This window comes from Pinus tabuliformis, chromosome X, assembly GCF_031772625.1.
Source record: "Pinus tabuliformis cultivar Carrire ecotype Pingquan chromosome X, CPIR1, whole genome shotgun sequence".
Classification (NCBI taxonomy): Eukaryota; Viridiplantae; Streptophyta; class Pinopsida; order Pinales; family Pinaceae; genus Pinus; species Pinus tabuliformis.
In genome coordinates this window covers 1,325,401,594-1,325,423,904 of record NC_142308.1, presented here as the reverse complement: position 1 = coordinate 1,325,423,904, position 22,311 = coordinate 1,325,401,594, and the positions used below count along the sequence as shown (strand labels likewise).

The 22,311-nt window shown below is 38.1% G+C and overlaps 1 protein-coding gene across 1 annotated transcript in view; it reads right to left on the bottom strand.

Annotated features, from left to right (window-relative positions):
* Nucleotides 1–8,012: 8,012 nt before the first annotated feature.
* LOC149144970 (Ribosomal protein L35) overlaps nucleotides 8,013–22,311 on the bottom strand; it is an 83,847-nt gene continuing 69,548 nt past the window's right edge. The window contains exon 4 of the mRNA XM_089447737.1: nucleotides 8,013–8,466. Coding sequence (XP_089303863.1) covers nucleotides 8,377–8,466 — 90 coding nt within the window. The 3' untranslated portion in view covers nucleotides 8,013–8,376. The remainder of the gene's footprint in view (nucleotides 8,467–22,311) is intronic.

Below are 22,311 nucleotides of genomic sequence, written 5' to 3'. Positions count from 1 at the left end.
AATTTCCAAAGTAGTATTAGTCAGTTTCCTAAGAGAGAGCAAGAGATCGAAACACTATGAGAGGGGATGAGACAGTGAGGTTGGAGGAGGAATTCCAAATCCAGTGAGTGCATTTGCATAGAGGTAGAAGAGACACAGAGAGGCTGACGTTGGGGCAGCGCAGCAACTTCTAGAGCCAAAGTCGAATTGTTGAGAGGGACTAATGTTTTTAGTTCTAGAGGCCAGGAAGGAGTCCCAAAGTGTTGAAGAAGCGTCTTTCCAGTCAGTTGAAGAAATAATGACTTCATCAGAGACCGGTCTGAGGCTAGATGTCCAACAGGTTGTGTAGAGCAACACAGAGGCCGACGTAGAGGGTCAAAGGGCTAAATTTCTGAAGGCAAGTCGTGCCAGGAGTTTGCTTGTAGGGTGATGAAAATTCCTCACTATATTTGTGCCAATATTTTTCTCTGTAGGATTTCCAGAATTTGGCATCCAATTGTAGTCATAGTTTCTCCCTGCTGCATAGTACTAAAACCCTCATTTGTTGCATCGGTTTTCCCAAGTTGGGTTCTTCCGAGGAATTTTGTCCAAAAATAATTGTGTTAATTTTATGTGTGTGTGCTAGCCTTTCTTAGCTTCCAACATTTTATTTTCTTCCGCAATATTTTATTTGTGAAGGTTGCAGTGTGATTTATTCAGTGTTTATCGTAGCAAACAGCGAATAAATTGTTAAATAAAATTAACAATTAGGAGAATAATTTCCAGCTGTTGCAATAGGGTTCCAGTTTGGAATTTTAATAACCGGAAGAAAAGGTACATTCATTGGATATTGTGAAGATTCTAAAGCATTTAAAATATATATTCCTAGTCAAAGGAAGGTTGAAATTAGCAGGGATGTAACATTTGATGAAGATGTTTCCCTTTAGAAAGCAAGGGACCTTCCATTCTAGAAGGTCCTTTTGTGCCAGAATCCAAGAAAGATATTGTTGATGATCCCATGGAGCTTATGGACCCCTTGGATCCTCCTCCATGTGATCCTCCTGCCAGGAAGAGGCCACTTTGGCTTCGTGACACATTACAAGATGCCAAGAGACACATTCCCACCAGAGGGACCTTTAGAAAAAGCAAAAAGTTGTGCAAGTATCAAGGATATGTGGTAGTTATGAGCAACATGATTCAAATTGAGCCTCCCACCTTTGAAGAAGCCATTCAAGAAAAAATCTAGAATGATGTTATGGCTGAAGAATACGAGTCAATTATGAAGAACGACGTATAGGATGTTGTGACGAGACTGAAGGGGAAATCCATGGTGACTTCAAAATGGCTCTGCAAAATCAAGCATGGGGTTGATGGAAGCATCAAAAAATACAAGGCAATGTTCGTAGCCCGAGGGTTCTCCCAAAAAGAGGGAGAGGATTATGATGATATATTAGCTCCAGTTGCTCGCTACACCACCATTCGATCCATTGTTGCACTTGCAATGAATCAGGGATGGACTGCTCACCAAATGGATGTGAAGACTTCCTTCTTGCATGGTTTGCATCAAGAAGAAGTATGTGTTGAACAGCCTCCAGGACTTGAAGTTCATGATAGAAAGACCCATGTGTGTCGATTGAAGAAATCTCTCTATGGATTGAAGCAAGCCCCCCGTGCTTGGTATGCATGTAATGATAGTTACTTGATGAAGCTGGGATTCACAAGGCGTAGTGCCTATCCAAACTTGTACTCAAAGTGATCCAAGGTATGCCTCTCATTTTGGTATTATATGTTGATGACTTATTCTTGACAAGTGCGTACCCTCTCATTCTTGAACGTAAGAGGGAGTTGGCTACTAAATTTGAGATGAAAGATCTTGGTTTAATGCATTATTTACTGGGACTTGAGGTATGGAAAATATTGGGCGAGATTTTCCTTTCATAAGGAAAATATGTTGTGAAATTGTTAGAGAGATTTGGCATGGTTGAATGCAAGTCCTTTCCTACACCTATGGAGATGAATTTCAAAAATCTATGGGGAGAGGTTGTCGGACCGGACCTAGCAAACCCCTCTGAGTATAGAAAATTGGTTGGTGCTTTGATGTTCCTTGTGAACACTCGTCCGAACATATGTTTCACAATTAACACTTTGAGTTAGTTTATGACCGAACCTCACCATGTACATTGGGTCGCTGCCAAACATGTATTAAGATATTCTACATGGGAGTATTAACCATGGACTAAGATATGTCATTGGATATGTTAGACTACATGGAAATACAGATGCAGATTGGGCTAGTAGTGTTGTTGACAGGGAGAGTACTTTCGGATGTTGTTTTAGTCTTGGATCTGCCATGATATCGTGGATGAGCAAGGAAGTAGAAGTTTGTAGCTCTTAGCACAGTTGAGACAGAGTATATTGCGGCTAGCCTGGCGAGTTGTAAAGCAGTTTGGTTGAGGAAGCTCTTTGGAGAGTTATTTGAGTAGGTCCTAGACACGACAGTTATCTATTGCGACAGCAAGAGTGGGATTTGTTTGTTAGAGAAGATAGTGTTCCATGACAAGTCCAAGCATATTGAGATTAAATATCATTACATCTGAGGCATGGTGCAAAGAGGAGTTGTGAGACTCCTTCACATTTTGATAGATGAGCGGATAGTTGATATCCTCACCAAGGCTTTGCCGAAAGGGAAGTTCTTGGTCTTCAGAGAGCAGCTTGGATTGGTTGAGATGACCCTTTCAAATAAGGGTCCTAGCTGATCAAGAACATTGAGCAGTGCTCTTCCCCCCTAGTTGAGCTCCTAGGGTGATGAATGGAGCTAATGAGCTCTTGGGGATGAGAGACCCCTGACCGATAAGGTGTAAATACTTAGGTTCTCCCCTAGTCATGGTATGCATGTTAGCGTCTTGCCCACTCTGTTGGATAACCTCCCGATCTGGCCAATGGGATGAGAGACTTGGGATAGTGTGTGATCCCTACCCTTTGCAGTAGGTGGATCTCACCCAAGTTGGTGGATGCAAGTGTTCTACCATCTCACTCTCTAGGGTTAAGATGGATGATCAGGGACAATAGGGTAGAGTGTGATCCTTACCTTCAGCAAGTTGATCTCACCTATTGTCAGGGACTTTGGGATATATTGTGATCCCTATGCATTGGATTAGGTTGATCTCGCCCATTGTATTTAAGATATTCTACATGGGACTATTAACCTTAGACTAAGATATGTCGTTGGATAAGTTAGACTACATGGATATACAAATGCAGATTGGGCTAGCAGCGTTGTTGACAGGAAGAGTACATTCAGATGTTGTTTTATTCTTGGATCTACCATGATATCGTGGATGAGCAAGAAGCAAAAGTCTGTAGCTCTTAGCACAACTGAGACCAAGTATATTGCAACTAGTATGGCGAGTTGTAAAGCAGTTTGGTTGTGGAAGCTCTTTGGAGAGTTATTTGAGCAAGTCCTGGACACGATCGTTATCTATCGCGACAGCAAGAGTGGGATTCGTTTGTCAGAATATTTAGTGTTCCATGACAAGTCCAAGCATATTGAGATCAAATATCATTACATTTGAGGCATGGTGCAAAGAGGAGTTGTGAGACTCCTTCACATTTTGATAGATGAGCGGAAAGTTGATATCCTCACCAAGGCTTTGCCGAAACAGAAGTTCTTGGTCTTCAGAGAGCAGCTTGGATTGGTTGAGATGACCCTTTTGAATAAGGGTCCTAGCTGATCAAGGACACTGAGCAGTGATCTCCCCCCTGGTTGAGCTACTAAGGTGATGAATAGAGCTAATGAGCTCCTGGGGATGAGAGACCTTTGACTGATAAGGTGTAGAGACCTAGGTTCTCCCCTAGTCAGAGTAAGCCCCAATTAGCATCATGCCCACTCTTTTAAATAACCTCCCCATCTGGCCAATGGTATGAGGGACTTGGGATAGTGTGTGATCCCTGCCCCTTGCAGTAGGTGGATCTCGCCCAAGTTGGTGGATGCAAGTGTTCTACCATCTGACTCTCTAGGGTTAAGATGGATGATCAGGGACAATAGGGTAGAGTGTGATCCTTACCTTCAATAAGTTGATCTTACTTATTATCAGGGACTTTGGGATAGAGTGTGACCCTATGCATTGGGTGGTTGATATCGCCCACTGTCTTTAGTTCCGGGGGGTAGCTATGGCTCCCCGATGGTGATGGAGTCAGGGTGGTAGTTGGAGCTCCCCCACAGGGATTCTTCTTCTTTAGATTCCATAATGTTCAGCGTGAGATGAGCAGAGACCAACAGAGATGAGCAAGGACGCACATGACATGATGCTGAGATACTTGATATAGTTGGAATTTCTCCCTAGCTGAAAGCAATTGTTAATTTGGCAACCCAGTGAAAATTTCCAACCATTAGACTAAACTGCTCTTTCGGAGAGGACCAAAAGTGACTTTTGAAGCACTCAATTCGAATAAAGAAAAATGTATTTTTGAAGTGAAGCCCACTATGTCAAAATTGTCAAGGTCGGCCCATGGACAAATTAGCCCTCCTCCAATGCCTATAAATTAAGGACACCTCAAGCTCATTTGGACATCACATCAACACACTCTTCTTCTCTCTCTTGGTTTGTTTGGTTTATACAGGTCTGAGGCAGTTGAATTCTCTTCACACGTGCAAGGTTCTCTTGGGCATCTTTGACTTTTTGGGATGACTTTTTCAGCTGGATGGTTTGACCACAGTTTACTTCATGTTGACTTGTTGAGTGGGAAAATTTTGATTTTCATAGGCAAAGTAGAATGGCACAAGATCGAAAAAATCTGGGCAATTTGACCAAGCATTGATCGCAGGAAATTGTAAACTTTGACCGTAGACTTTATCTCTCTTTTGACTGAGTTTGACTAGACTTTTGTTTATTGTTTTGGGTTGACTTTGACCAACAATTAAGGCCGAGTTTGTGGGCTATTGACCATGCTGCTAAAGGATTGTTTTGACCCTCCACTAATGACTGGTTAGGGCACATATTGTTGGAGTTAATTGTTGTTGACTTGGACAAAGTTGAACTAGAGTTGGCTCTCTCTCTCTTCCCTGTATTTTGGATAAATTCCTTGGCATATTGACTTGATTAGATATTGGATATTGGTTAGTCAAAGCTTAACTTTGAGTCTTGTATGATGTACTCTCTCTGTTGAACATTTCAAGACAATCTAATAAAATAAGAATTGCAAGGGGTTTTCCCCCTTGTGGGGTTTTCCCTGCTCATTGACCAAATATTGTCTCGTCCCTTGGTTGTCTTTCATTGTGCACATTGTATAATTGTTCTATCTACTATTGCTCTATTGTTAATAGTTAATTGATGAAGTGAAATTTGTAATTTGGATGCTACTGGAAATTGTTGAAGTGATAGTCACAACATAGAACAATTCTTGATGAAAAATTAACAATCCAGAAATTCACTTTGCCTGATCTGACCCAGAAATTTCGACCCTCCTACATTTGTCAGTTGCACCAGAATTTCGCTCCCCTACCATACGATGCCCAGAAAAATTGTGAACTAGGAGAAAGAGGCTATATCCACACGTGTGAGTTGATGAGAGAAAGAAAGAGAGCCATTTCGTCTTCTTCTTCATCGTATTTGTCCTTCTTGTCCTTCACTTGCTTTCCCATAAACTATCTTTTGTGAGAGATATGAATTGCTCGAGTGGAGGAGGTTGAACTGCCTTTATATAGTGATTTGTCTTGGTCGAATGGGTGTGTCTTCTACCAAGGCCGACTTGACTTGGAGGGAGGTCGACTTGACAACTTTTGGAGCCAAAAATTACAATTCAAAATTTTAAATTTTCTTATTTAAAAAGTCACAATGGACTTTGACTCAAAATATTTTTTCTTTTGACTTTAGCATTTAAAATATGCTTTACAATAATAAATACAAGTACATCAAGTGACCAAATATACATTATGAAGACCGACCATAGTTACAAATTCAACACCCTTGGTGCAAATCCTAACAAGCATAATCCAATTAAGAGTATACTACAAAATGTAAATTGGCCCTACCAAGAAAGTTTATGAATTTATACATGGTTTTGTTTGTAATGGCTACACCTAAACATGTCATTGTGAATGAAACTAAATACAAATACTAATAGTTGCATACACTTCCCTTAGTTAATCTATATTAATTGGTTTTTATGCATAGAGTATTTGTGTAGTCTGAAAGAACTATCCTTGCATTTCAAAGTTAAAGGTGCTCCTTAGAGATATGCATGGTTGTTCTATTGAAGAAAGTTAGCAAGCTCGTTGCCAAGATTACCTAAGCGCAAATCCTAGTCAACATGATTAGATAAGGAGTATTAGAATAAATATAAATTGAATCTATCGAGTAAACTGATGAATAGTGTTGGTCACACGGGCTACGCCTCAAAACATGTTAATGTTAAAGAACCTTATAAAAATGATTGCATAAGCATTCCCTTAGTTGTCTATATGATTTTATAATCATCCTCTCATCCCACAACTTCACTCACCCCATTTTTCTTTCAATCCATGCAAATGTATCCTTTGATGTTATAGTAGCATCAATCATATTTGATGCTTTAGTAGCTTCAATTGTTTCTATAACTTCATCTCACAAGAATGAACTAACTAAATGAGAACAAATACTATCTTTTACAAGTATAGAGTTTACAAGTCCTTGTGTCAATGTTATTCTCCATTTTTTAATCTTTTTGTTATGAGTTACAAATGCCAGTGGATATACAACACCAAACTAAAATTCATTGCATAGCTTCTAAGATGACAGCAAAAACTAACAAGAGCCACTTGCATTTTAGTGGCATCTTTGTTTTCTATTATTATAGTGGACGAACTTATTTCTGTGTCAGAAATATCTCGCAGCTAGCATTAGTGAATCTTTTAGGTCTTGCTAAGATATAATACTCTAGCACTAAGTATTTTAATTTACTCTTTATAAATGGGGTTTAAAATCTGACAAGTTCCGAGTAAAACATATTGTGATGTTATTCCAAGGGAGGAAAATAGATCTTTTAAATTAAAATTTAAATAGATAAATAAATAAATCAACCTAAATTATAATTAACCTAAATATTGACCACCGACCCTGAACATGACATCAAAATAGAGTTGACAATTATGGACCTCAAGATATGTGACTGGTGATTTGACCATAATTACACCACAATTACACCGCATTTCGAAAAAGAACAAAATCCTACCATATGAGGTCCATTAAGACAGCATTGTGCAACACCAACTTTAGATCTTTTACGAAGACATATATGGAGAGCTCTTGCTCAGACTTTGTTTCTCTGTGAATTGGAAGGTGATCTGGTGGAAGCATGCTTTCTCCTGCAAAGATAGAGATAGTGTCCAGCAGCATGCTTTCTCCTGCAAAGATAGAGATAGTGTCCAGCATATATTTCGGGGTGTCATTGTACTCAAATGCCAAAACTGGGTGGGAAACTTATTTATATTATAATGATTTTCTTTGCTCCCAAGTCTGCAAAGTTGGAAAACAAACTGGGTAGGGTCAACAAGTTAGGAGGTTGATTCAGCAGTGCTACAAGACCAAAGTTTATACAATTTGGCAGAGTAGAAACAGAGCTTACATTGATCAATGAGTCCAATTTCTAGACAAAAGTGCAAGCCGTATTTTCAACAAATTCAGTAAACAGTAGATAAGTTTAATTGTGAGGTTTTCTTTCGATTAGCTATGTACAGCAGTTCAAAACTGCTCACAAGCTTCTAAGTTCACTTAGTTATTAGAGGGTCTAGTTTGTTGCACTTCAGATTTGAAAGTGCCTTATCTACATTTGCTTTTGATCTCATTGAAACCTGCTTTACCAGTAACAGTTAACATGCCTTTGAATAAACTTTCAAAATATTAGATTTTGTAAGGCAGTTGACTTTAAATGATATACCTTAGATACAGCCAAATTTACCACAAAATAAATAAATAGCCTTCTACTCATTAATAGATCAATTTCAAGGAAGAGAAGATGGGACTCAAAATGAGTTCAGTTCTACCTATCTGAATTACAAAAGAATGCGGAGCCAAAAAGGAAGCAATAGAATCAATTGTTATTTAAAAAAACATAAACTCACAGAGAGGCTGTCGTGGTGACTGCATGTCAGATAATGCTCAAAATAAATTTATCCAACAATTTAAAAATAAATAAATAAAAATAAAACACAGCTGAAATATTTCCTTCAGTGAATTGGATGTTATTCATCTTTGCACAATAAGAATAGATTCCTGCAAGTCCCCTCGCAAGTAGAATAATCCCTCAAAAAGTGACCAACTCAAATTTGTTCAGCTTCTGCTTGTATCAAATTCTGTTGCAGTTTAAACTTCAATGGCATCTACCAGAGCTACTCAGAACTCATTGCAACTCCATGTTCAGGCCACCATATCTTATGGCATATTAACCACAAAAGTTCAGCCTCTTCATTATTTTTGCATAGGCCGGTGTGACAATAGCAGGTTGTCGCAGCCTTCGTTTCGACTTTTTAGACTGCAATGTAGAAAAGAAAGTCAAAATTAGTTTTCACTAAATTAAAAGATATCAGGTCCATATTCGAATTCTAATCCCACATGGCTCAAAACCTCAAAGGTTTCCATTTTAGGCAATTTTTATCCCACAATACATCTTTAAAAATAATAACTGATACCAAAAACAAAAACAAAAAAAACAGGTTTTAGTAAATTAGTAATTGCTACAATTTTGTACTTTTAGAGCACTAACACTGACAGTTTTCAGTGACCTGTGATGTATTTAGATTTCTTTTCTTTTGAACTGCCTTCCTCTTATCACAATGTGGATAGCATACCTTACTACCTGGGAGAAAGTGTAACTAACATCATTCAGTCTGGAATCCTTTGGCTAAGAGGCTACAAATAGTCTATTCTGCCAAATATCCCCAGCACTTGCCCCTGACCCCAACCACTGTTGTGTGCACTCGTGTATCCACAAGCACAAACAAGACCTTGTCGTTAGAGAGACTTGAACCCTGGTGGGGATAATATAAACGCCCGCTTTCACCTCTGGCAAGCCACTATTGACAAATTTAGATTATTGATCTTGTAACCAATGACTTTCAGTTAATTAAGTAATTTGAATCTAGTAAATGTCAATGGTGGTTAAAGCTAGTAGATGTCAATGGTGGCTTGCCGAGTTAGCAAAAGCATGTCACTAATATCACCCCCAGTAGGGTTCAAGTCCTACCAAGTAACGTGCCAATGCTTGTGCCAGCATTTGTCGATGTGCACCAGATATCATTGACCAATTTAGATTCTTGATCCTGTAACCAATGATTTTCAACTATTTCAGTGTTTCAAAGTTATTAGATGTCAACAGTGGCTTGTAAGATTTGTGAAAGCGTATAGCTAATATAACCAACCAGGGTTCAAGTCCTATGAAGTGACATGCTAATGGTTGTCAATGCATGCCAGTGTGCTCAATAGCAGTTGGGTCCAGGTGCAAGTCATAGGCAACTTTGGCAGAATAGATAGCTCCATTCATCACTGCTTAGTCGAAGGCAACCAAATTGAATGGTGCTAACGTTTCCACCATGATGCTAAATCTGGGCATCTTAGCCTTCTCCGCATGTGAGTTTTCAGTTGTCTGTTCATATGCAGCTGTACTTTTGTACTGTCATGAAGCATTTACTACTGATGTATTAATATATTTTTATGTAAGTCAAAGGGAAGTGATATTTAGTGTTAAAAAAACATTACTGGAGGCTAGTCACATGACACTTTCCATTCGGCTCAAGTTTCTGTTAGATTTCTGTTAATTTTAAGTTAACAATGGTATGTTCTATGCTTGCAACAATTACGTCAATGTCCTTTAGATAGCCCAATGACAATTTCCAATAGCAATCACATTAATCATCAATCACATTGACAGTAACTGTAAATAGAACATAAACAATAAATGCAGAAGACAAGAGAACACCAGGATTTGGTGAATGCCAGGGAAAAACCCGAAGATGGGGAAAACCCTTTGACCAATTCTTCTTATTATTATATCAAATGTTCAGCAGAGAGAGAGTACAAAAGTCAAAACAGCCCTGTCAAATCTGTAGTCAACAACAGTCAAATTATGCCCTAGCTAGAAAGTCAACGCTGGTCAATGCAGCAGCACACACTCCACAATGTAGCTCAGTCAAACCCAGTCAAACTTCACCTTCTTTGCTGGTCAAAGTCAGCCCAAAACAGTCAATAAAACAGCGGTCAAACTTGGTCAAAATCCAAACTTCTGTCCTGCGGTCAGCCCAGTCAACATGCCGAAAAAACCTCGGTTCCTGTGCCAATTAATGCAGCCTTCCAAAACTGAAATTTTGGCACAAAAAACACAGTCAAAGGAGGTCAAAAAGGCCCTGGTCAACGCTGGTCAAACCCTGCAACAGATCCTGAAATTCGGCCCTGTAATCCGTCCTCTTTCAGCCACATGTGTGAGAGAAGAGTTGCTCCTGTAATCTGTACAACCCAATCAGAGGAGAGAGATATGTTGTTGTGTGATGATGTCAAATGAGGTTTGAGGTCTCTCTTATTTATACAAGTCGTTGAGGGTCAAGAGACATGTCCATTGGGCTTCATGAGCCTACATGATGATGTGGCCGACCTTGACAATTTGCACATGCATGGGCTTGACCTCAAAAACATATAAATTTGATGATCTTTAGGTCGATTTTGGTGCTCTCGAAAAGAGGACTTCAATGCAATAATTATCTCCATCAAATGAGCTGTCCAAAGAGGAATTTAGCCCTCTTGCCAATTTTAACAATTTCTAATACCCAACTACTAATTTAATAAAAATTCTGAGATGAGGAAACTGAAAACTGAACTCCAAACTCTTTTATTAAATATGTCGAGTACTCTAACAAATAATAGCAGTGGAAAATAAAATCATGAAGACACAAGCACACAAGAAACCCAGCTGGGGAAAACTTGCCAACTTGTGTGTTTTATTGTTATTTTGCTCAGCGAAAATCACAGAAAATTGATTACAAACACTGGGAAAAATTCCCCTTCAATTCGTTGTCCCTCAACACACTGTTCTGTGTCTTTCTAACCAACTTGGCCCCTGCATATGCAGTTGTACGGACTCGTACAGGCTATTCAGCCCTCCTGCATAGGCTGACTCAGCCTTGGAATGTGAGCACATTGCTGAAGAAATCACTAAGGTTATTCGGCTTCCGCCTCTTTGCCCTAGCACGTTGAACTAGAATCTCTTCTTGCTGAGCTAAAACACACAAGTCTCTAGTGCATAACGATGATAGCCAAGTCTACACCCTTCCCTTTTTATAAAATCGAATTGGCCCTTCAACTCAAGTTGAACTGGCACATTAACTCAAGTCATTAACTCAAGTGGAACTGCTGAGTTCGATTTACTAGTTTTGACTATAATTTTCCAAAGTCAAAATTAAGTGAAAGTATTGTTGACCACTGAAAGTTGTACTTCAAATTTTTTGAAGACTCCATGCCCAGGGATATGTCAGGGGCTTCATGTACCATCAAAGTTCATATATCATCAGAATTTTTTAACTCTAGCTTCTTCTTCTCATCTTCTTCTATGTTGTACTCTAGGATGAATTGAGTCATGTAACAGTCCTAGGTAACTTGGGACATTGTTATCAATTCAGTTTACTCTAGGAGGTTTTTTCACTTGGTTAATTATTAAATATTTTCAGGCAATTAATAATTAATTATGTTTTTTCCTCCAAGCATAACCCCAAAGCCGGAGTGCGGCTTGATGGAAAGGCCTTGGGTGAGTCCTAGTGACTAGGTCATTGTATATCACTCATAAATCTTTGCAGAATTTGATTAAGTCTAGTGGTCAGTCTTTTAATTTTTTTAATTGCTCGCTAGACAAAAAATTTAATAAATTCTGATTGAAAAATGTAATAAGTGATGTCTAGAGAAGTTGCATGGGGTATGGGTGCTCAAAATTACACCTCTTACTCTCAACTTTCTACTAAGACACACTTTGGGGGTAAAAAATAAGTTCTAGACCCTCAAAACCTACTTTCCTAAGTTTGGGAAAATGTGGCAATAAATTAGCCCAAAAATAAATTAAATGGAGAAAAATAAAAACTCCATGTAACAAAATGGCATGGAAATGACTTGGAAATTATCTCAAGTCAAGAGTAAAGTAAAAACACAAGTGGAAGATAATTTGGCACATGACATCATTAAAGCATTGAGCACATGGGGAAATCAAATTCCTAGCTACAAATGAGGAAATCGATTGGGTGACTTGGCACATCGAATTTCTTGGAGGATCTTTTGTGGAGGTCAACGAATTTGGAATGAGAGATTAGTGGAGTCTTGTCTCCACTCTCACTACACTTAGCTCCTACACATGGCAAGGAACTTCACTCCAAACCCCACGCATTTCTTGTTGGAGGCTCAAGGCATGGCAAGAGGGGAGGTGTCAATCATTTGATTTGGTCATTGAGATCATGTGAGAGATGACTCTCTCTTGTTCCACACTTGGAATATCTTTACTTCACACATGGAGAGTTCAATTTTCTTGAGGAGATATGTTGGGCCAGCTAGAGGAATTCGATTTTGATGAAGTGCACATGTGTCATAGCTACTTTCCACTTGGAATTCGACTTGCTCTCCTTAGGATCTTCTCCAACTCCACTTGTCACATGGTTGTTTCATTGTGATCTGATCTCATTTCTCTATTTAAGTGAGCTTTGGGCTCTCATTTTGTATTCTTGATACTAGCTATTGTGCTTGCAGAAGCATTGCTACTTTGTACACTTTCAAATATCAATAAAGACTTTGGGGTTTCATTCATGAGAAGTTCTTCCTTCTTGGAGCATGGTATGATCTTGTGTTTATTTTCCTTCTATATGTGCTAATTATTTTATGCTTCCATATACTTTAGATGTTTTGATGTAGAGTTATCTTGCATCAATACATGATTTAAAAATTGTGCTCTAGATTTAGATAGTCCTAGTAGATTTCACATAAATCTCTAGGCCTCCTTTTCATTGCATATTTTTTAAATCTATATGTGGAGCTAATCTTTTGATTGAATTTTGTAGAAAGGAAATTTCTAGTTGGATCAAAGATCAAGCGTGAGGGGAAGTCTTTGGAGAGACCAACCCACTCTTGATATGCTCTTGAAGGAACTCTCATTTGTTCTTTGAGCCTCATAGTCTAATCTAACACATTGTATTGCAGGGGTGCTAGCCATAGCTTGTATACAAGCCAAGTTATTTTCAAATTCAAATCATTTTTCTTAAATCTTGTGCTTCATTGTTTCAAATTTTCTATTTAAGAGCTTGATGATGGCTAAGCAAAGAGGAGAGTTTACTCACACTCTTTAGCTTAGCCCTTGTGAATTAGATTGTACATATACATTTCATTTTGTTGATTTTCCACTAATATTTGACTTGTCTTGCAGCCCTTGTTTGAAGTGTTTGTTAACTCCTTTGTGGCAGATTTGAGGAGCAAAGTGCTTAAGACTTTCGACAAAATTTTTGTAGGACCTTTGTTAATTTAAGGTATGTTCTATCCTTAAAGCAATTTATTTCAATTTTCACAGTTAGCTCAATATCTTTTCCAAATTAGCAATCACATCAGTATTAAAGTAAACTGCAGATAGAACATAAACATAAATCGCAGAAGACAAGCCAAGACAAGAGAACACAAGATGTGGTGCTAGCCAAGGAAAAACCCCAACGTGGGGAAACCCTTGATCAATTCTTCTTATATGTGCTTCAATAGTTCAGCAAAGAGAGAGAGAGACAGTACATTTACAACAGAAGTCAACACTTTAACATATCTAAATAAGAGCATAGATCATCTCTAAGAAGATGATACATGAGGTCGCTGAACTCAATTGAAGAAATGATGCTTCAACTGATTCTCCCAGGTGACTCCATCACCATGCTGCACTGATCATTGTGTTGATCCTCGTCATCATGCTGCGCCTTACCATGTTGCACCAAGCTGCACCCATGTGCCATTGGTGCACCATGTTGCCACACTGCGATCACATGTGGTATGTTGAACCATGTTGTCATACAACATGTCTCATGTGCTTACAACACCATGCTTGCTGCTGTCCCAAGTGGCATGATGTACCTTGCTGTTGTCCTAATGAGTTTGCAGCATCATGCTTTTGTTGTTGTCCCATTGTAGCCTTGCTACCACATGTCATTGCAGCTGTTCCAATTGTGCCTTTGTTGCCATGTCATAGTTGTTGTCCCAATTGTGTCTTTGATGCCATGTCTGCCATCCATTGCTGCTCCTCTGATTGCTTGTTGTCCCACTATTTGTTGCACCAAGCACCATGCCTCGCTGTCCCATTTATCTAGCTACCAACATACCATACAGGTATGTACTGGCTCACTGTTCGAGGTCCTCCTATGCTGCCACATAGGCCTAGTTAGGGCATCATTACAGTGCCATATCCTGCCTTCAATTCTGCCCAGATCTGCTTTTAAGGAGTGTGGTTGCCCTTTGTTAGGAGGCTGACCCTTCTTGCTGTGAATCTGGGCAGTCTAGCCCTCTTTAACAACTTCGGCCTGCCTGTAATTACAGCGGCACCCTACAACAAGACTGTGTAGGGTTGCGGCTGCCCTTCCATGGATCTGCACCCTTCCAAAGTGCCCTCAAATCAGTCCTATGACTGCGGCTCTTCCAGCAAGGGAACTCGACCCTCCTTCACCCTGAAACAGGCCCTAAACCAACAGCATTTAGCCCTTAAGGGCTTGGCCTAGCACACCACATACTCAGCCTCCATTAGGGCAACTCGGACCCCAAAACAATCCTCCTATTCCATGTTGTTCCAGCCTCCTTATGCTGCGGCTAGGGCATGTTGTTATCCTCCTTGACTGCATCTTAGTAGGGACCAGCGTATAGGGCTATAGGTCTCCTTCTAGACTGCGTAGAGACCAGCGTATAGGTTAGGGCTATCCTCCTTGATAGCGTTAGGGCTTCTCTTCTTCCTGACTTGACTGCGTCCTCTTGGTTAGGGCAGACTGCGGCTAGAACATCCTTTAGGACTACGGCTAGGGCATCCTCCTCCTAGATCTCTCTTCCACTAAAACCCAAAGCGAGTGGAGAGAAATCAAGAGAGAAGTGTGTGTCGAAATGACTATCAAGTCACCTCTTTTTATACTAAATCGTGGACAACATGTGTGGGTTATTTGGTTGTTGGCCGACCTTGACGAATTGTCTTATAACACAATTAAATTCATAACTCCGTGAATACTTATCGAAATCGGATGATCTTTAGATCAATCCTACACCTCTCGATGAGAGGGATCCAAGAAAAATATCAACTGCCATAAATAAGATGACCCACATGGAGTTTGGCCCTAGTTTCCAATTTTAACAACCTTTGACCACGAGTTAGCAGCCCCAAATCAACAAAGTCGTGAGCCTTTTGGAGGATATTTTTTGGCATAACCAAGTTTCATTTGAGGGCAGCTCTTTTCCTTGACAAGGTTGTGGGCTAGTAGAGGCATAACCTCTCTCCATTGGCGTTAATTGTAACATTTTCATGGTTGATTTGTTGATGGAAAAATATCATTGATATTTTCAGATTTGAGGAGACCTCATTTGTGATCTCATTTGCCAAGTATCACTCATTTTCAAGGAGGAGATTTAGCTCTTATAGTTCACACTTTTGTAAACCTCCCCTTGCTTCATTTGGCAACCCTTTTGAGAGGCTCTTACTCATTGTAACATCACTAATAATAAAGATTTATTTTCTTGTGAGGGAGCTTGGGAATTATCCCATGGCATCCTGCCTCCTTATTTAGAAGGACTTCTCTTTTGGGTGGATTGACTTTCTTAGCTTAGTTTCTAACTTGCATGTTTTGACTCTTGTTAATCTAATCTAACTTGTGCATGATTTAAATCATAATTTCAACACATAACACTCACAACTTCTTAGCTTTGCAATCAAACTTGCTATTTCATTTGCTAGATCTTTTGTGTTGGGCAATTTACTTTCATGGTTATTTAAGCTACAACATTTACAAATCTTTTTGGGCAACTCATTTTATTTGCTACAACTTGTCACAAGCAAGCATTTCACATTGGCAATCTTGATTGGTCTAGTTTCATTCACTTAGCATTTGCTTCATATGTTTTGTTGATACATGCTTCACTATTTTTATGACAACTTGTGCTTGAATGTTATCTTAATTATACTGCTCATTGATAAATCCTTTTGAGACGTTTTCATTTACTTGGACCAAATTAGCAAAGCTAACATTTACTTATTTTTGGCTAAGTTACCAGGATTCGGATACGGATTCGGATCCGGATCCGGATTCGGATCCGGATCCGTCATATTTTTGAAAATCCATGATCCGGATACGGCAAGGAAACGGCAAGTGCTATATATATAGTTACAATACTTATGGCTATTAACATAATCTCTCTTGATACAATTTAATGACCTTGACATGCAACTACATCTTTATGTGTAGACAAAACCTAGCTACATAAACTAATCCATTGGAGTTACATAAGGGGCAAAATTATGTTCTTATCAAATGCTTAAAGTCTTTGGTTGTTAGCTTAATTCCTTATGTTTTGAGGAAAAAAAGATTTTAGCCAATCAACATTTTTTATATAAAAATACAACTTAAATAAAAAAATTTAAATATGTATAATTTGTGTTGTATGTATCTAAACATTTTAATAATATATCTATATATATATATATATATATATTTTATAATATACATAATAGAGATATAATAACATATATAATCTTTTTAAGTATTTAATTTAATAATTTCTTTACTGAACCCGACAGAAAATAAAGCATAAAATAAATTAACATATTTATATTTATACACTTTTTAATAACTATATACATAATCTTTTAAATTAAAAAATTCTTTAATGAACCCGACAAGGAAAATCAGGGATTAAGTAAATTAATATTTTAAAGATTTAAATGTATATAAATTTTTATTTATATTTGGATATATAAATTAATATATTTATATTTACACACTTTTTTAATAACTATATTATTGAACCTGACAAAAAATCAACGATAAAGTAAATTAATATTTTAAATATTTAAACGTATATAAATTTTTATTTTTATTTGAATATATAAATTATATGGTATAATTATATAATATAAATAATATAGATATAAAAATAATGCATACGATTATATAATCTAATTAATATATACCATATAGACACACTTTAATAACTATATACATAACCGTTTAAATTAAAAAAGAAAGGAAAAATTAGCGAACCGGACAGAAAGCCAATGTATCAACAATTACACGGTTTGGTGGTGACATTCGGGTCTTTAGTGAACCCGACGGGAAAGAAAGTGTGGGATGGTGAAATTCGGCTTTCCTATACACGCTGCTCACCATGTGACGACACTTTGAAAAATTACTATTGAATTTGAATTTTGAATTAAACGCATCCACGATTCGCTGTCCAGCTGTGAATGAGCACAGGCATTGAAATTCAGCTAATACGAAACTGCAGGGAAACCTTGTAATTTTTATATTTAAAAACCGAAAAAGAACAAGATGCACATATGAATCTCGGGATTCGTTTTATAGTGGGACACATTTCTTTCCATCAGCGCATGAAACATTTATCAAACAGATTTTGGGCGGATCCAGCCGAATCCGAATCCGGTTCCGGATCTGATCCGGGGATCCTTCCCCCAAGATCAACAGGTCAAAGGATCCGGTAACATAGATTTTTGGGCAACTTGTAAAGCTTATATTCACATGCAATTTACTTTTTCAAAGCTTATGAGTTGATGTTAATTTCCATTTATTATTCTCGTTGAAAGACATTGGACATATTGAAATATTTTCTCTCATTACACTCCCTGGGGAAACAATAGCATTCAAGCATTTCATTTAGGCATTCTAGTTTAGACTAGCACATTCAAGACTTACCTCCAAGCATAAGCTTGGTTGTATATACATAATAGGACAAAGTTTTCCTTGAAAATTTCTTCCATTTGGTATAGATTAAGGTAAAGTGTGTGACGTTGCAGTTATGAAGGTGGCTTTGTCCCCTTGTAGGAACGACGGCACATATGATTTGTAAGGATTAGGGCAAGGGTATCATTAACCAGTGATCATATAAGATATCCTTCTCTATCAACTAGTTGAAATAACCCTTGTTACCGGTCATATGACAAGATGCTCTATTGTCAATATACCACACATTATTATTGGCCACTAAGCTTGCCATGCAAGCTATGAGCAAAAACTCCTCAAACTGAGAAGTGAACTCCTCCACCTATGTTGATGCTGCCACATGATCCTTCTTGGATCCCTTCTTCCTATTTGGACACTTGGTGGAGTAGTGCCCAAACTGATGACAAGAGAAGCACTTCACTTTGCTAAGATCTTTCTTCTTCTTGCCTCTTGAACTAGACTCGGCCCCTCCTGGATTTTTCTTTCCCTTGGCCTTGCCCCCTTTGCCAGCTAGGGAAAAGTTTTCCTCTTCCTCAGTCTTCATATGACTAACCCAAATTTAGCTTTCTTTCTAATCTCCTCTTGCATGTAATCACTCCATAGTCGCTCCCAATCTGAAAGCTTTTCTCCTCCACTCACTGCATCAGTGAAGTTTTCCCACGACTTGGAAAAGCCCAATAGTGAAAAACTGACAAGGTCTTTGTCAGAAACGGTCTCCCCAACTCCAGCTAACTCGTCCCTCACTTGGGTGAATCTAGTAAGGTATGAGATCACAGACTCAGACTTGGTCATCTTGATATTTATGAGTTTATCTCTAAGTACCAACTTCCTGGCCTCACTCAAAGCCTGGTATAGCCCTAAGATAGTTGTCCACATGCCTTGAGTTGTCTTCTTTCCAGAAAGGTGAGGTATGATGTGATCCTTGACTCCTTCAAGAATTATTATTCTGGCCTTTGCATCCTTCTTATTATGCAAGGCCAGCTGCTGAGGGTCTTGTGGTTGGGCTAGTGGATTGTCCACAAATTCCCACACTCCTTGCTCCTCCAGCACTACACCAATCCTCTCCTTCCAAGAACAGAATTTAGGGCCCCTTCAAAGCGGTCCTCAAATCTCAACCCCAAATATGCCATTTGCTTGTTCGATCTATTCAAAAACCCTTGCGCGGAGCTTGCTAAAAGAAAACCCATGTGTAGAATATGCATTGGTCATGCAGCCAAAAACCCTTGTGCAACCCTACAGTGAACTGCGTCCCCTTTCCTGCATCTTTCACCTACCCTTGAGGAAAATAACACACTTTCTGGTCTTCAATCAGAGACCCGTTCTGATACCATGTTAGTTTTCTAATACCCAGCTGCTAGTTTAATAAAAATTCTAAGATGCAGTCACTGAAAATTGAACTCCAAATTCTTTTACTAAATATGTCGAATATTCTAAAAAATAACAGTGGTGGAAAATAAAATCACGAAGGCGCAAGCACACAATAAACAATACACCAGAATTTACCAAGGAAACCCCAACTGGGGAAAACCTACCAACTTGTGTGTTTTATTATTATTCTACTCAGCAAAAATCACAGAAAATTGATTACAAACACTGGGAAAAATTCCCCTTCAATTTGTTGTCCCTCAACACACTGTTCTGCATCTTTCTAACGAACTTGGCCCCTGCATACGCAGTTGTACAGACTCATACCAGCTATTTGGCCCTCCTGTGCAGGTTGACTTGGCCTTGGAAAGTGAGCACGTTGTTGAAGAAATCGCTGAGGCTATTCAGCCTCTGTCTCTCTGCCCTAGCACGCTGAACTGGAATCTCTTTTTGCTGAGCTAAAACACAAGTCTCTAGTGCATAATGATGACAGCCAAGTCTGCGCCCTTCCCTTTTTATAAAATCAAAGTAGCCCATCTACTCAAGTTGAACTGGCCTATCAACTCAAGTCAAACTGCTGAGGTCGATTTAGTATTTTTGACTATAAGAAAATTAGAATTTTCCTAAGTCAAAATTAAGTGAAGTATAACTGCACCTTAGCTTCACTTGTGGGTCCCTCTGCCAAATTTAGTGCACTTCTAAATTTAGCAGAACCCTTCCATCTCTAACTTCAATTAACAGCTTCACGTAACTATCCTTTCTGTCAACTTTGCAGATACTACTTGATGACTATCTAAAGGTATTCTAATATATTTGGGTTTCTGCATTTGGAAACAGCTATGTAGAGTGTTGTTCAACCTCATCTAAGAAACAAGGGAACATTTGCAAGCAAAACAAGCATTTCAAAAGATATGGAACAAGGTGGAAAGCAAAACAAGCATTTCAAAAGATATGGAACAAGGTGGAAAGCATAACAAGCATTTCAAAAGATATGGAACAAGGTGGAAAGCAAAACAAGCATTTCAAAAGATATGGAACAAGGTGGATGTTACACTATGTATAGAACACCAGAAAGAAAACTAAAATCGTCTACTCTTACTGTAGGAATCCAGCCTTGAAAGGATTTGGAGGTTCATTACTTTCGGGCAAATAAGTAGGAACATAGTTTAAAGATATCCCAAACAATAGGTCTTGAAGAACATCATATCAACAGGGGATTTGAAGCAGTCTAACAGAACAGAGAGATTTTTTGGCCATGGGGATGCAAAACATAACCACAGTCATATAATTGCCATCATATTTTGAGAGTCGTATACTAAATACACATGTTGAAGACTGTGCTTAGGGATTCACATCCTATCACAGCTTACAGGCTACAATACTAGATACACTGGAGGACAGCAGATACTGCGTATTGCATTTATAATACAATAATAGCTTTGATACACCCCGATATGGATATAACACAGCTGTGATATGTATCCAGATCTAAGTATGGTATATGCAGATCTGGATATGACGTGGATGTGCTTAGAATTATGCTCAGAATATGTGTTGAATATGTCTGGCACAAATCCTCCAGTGTATCAATGAAAGATGTTACAACATAAGCAAACAACCCATGAAGCCTTAATTTTTGTCAACTATAAATTAGCAATTGGGAAAAGAAATACCTTAAACACATATCTTCTTGTATTTGTGCAAATTTGAGGGCATTTTCAAATACAGAACAAACCTGGGCATTTCTATGAGGGTGTGGAGGAATTTCTCCAGGCATTTATGTGGATATTTTATGTGTGAATGTTTGGATGAAATTACAGTGCGTTATTGGACGTCACACTATGGAATTTGCATCCAACATTGCTGATCCTCCAGAGGATTCAAATGATGTGGAGTTTCAGTACTTTGATGAAGATAATTTTGATGATATATAATTTGTAATTTTTAATGAATCTGATGTGCTAACTCTAGATGGTACTAAGTAAAGTGACAAGACATTCATTTTGCATATCATAATACTAACATTAATGACAATTCTCCTTTTTGGCTTTATTTCATGAATGGCATTCTAAACCTTTATTTCTCATGATTTTTTGGAACATATAAATATATATTGCCACATCCTAGTTGTATTGTATCCAGGCCCTTCTATAAATTTGTTGTATCCATACCAGACACCACACCTATATCCATATCTATACAACTTAGCCTACACATAAGATCTTTAACTCAAGTAATTTGTAAGTTCCTATGATTTGTTTCATATCTATTTTGATTTAACAGTTTACATTTATGCTACCTTTATGTGATGGACACATTCCATCCTGCTTTCCAGGTCCCTGTTTCAATGTGCTTGTGACATTGAAGGTCAATAGTAAATACACATTCATCCATTTCTTTTGAGATAAATAAACTAGTTGCCATGAAGGCATATCATTTAGTATTATTCATTCATTCAATCTCAAATCTGTCTTCTATTTATGGTTGTGCCACAATATAAGTTTGGTCCTTGCAGGGTGTGGAACTATGGATGGTGTGACATGGGCAACAATCACTTGATTTTGCCACATGATTCATTGTAGCCATCAAGTATTTGGCAGTCTCATATGCACAATGTTATATAAGGAAACAAAATTGTTTTCATACCAGCCTAGATCCATCTTAACTCTGCATCTGCCAAGCGCCGAGAGGGATCAAATCTCTTGGTGCAAACCTCTTTTTTATCCCTCTCGGCACCTGGTAGATCCAGAGTTAACAAGGATCTAGACAGGTTTTATATAATATTTATGAAATTTTGACCATTTTTAAAATAAAATAATCTTATCCTATAAAATTTGGTTAAAAAATAGAAATTAACAAAAAAATTATAAAAGATATCAAAAATTAATTCATTTACAAAAATTAACCCTCGAAAATATGAAAAACTAACCATTTACAAAATTTAACCCCCAAAAAAAATATCATTTTAATCCATTTCCAAAATGTAACCCCCGAAAATATGGAAAATTAACCATTTACAAAACTTAACCCTTAAA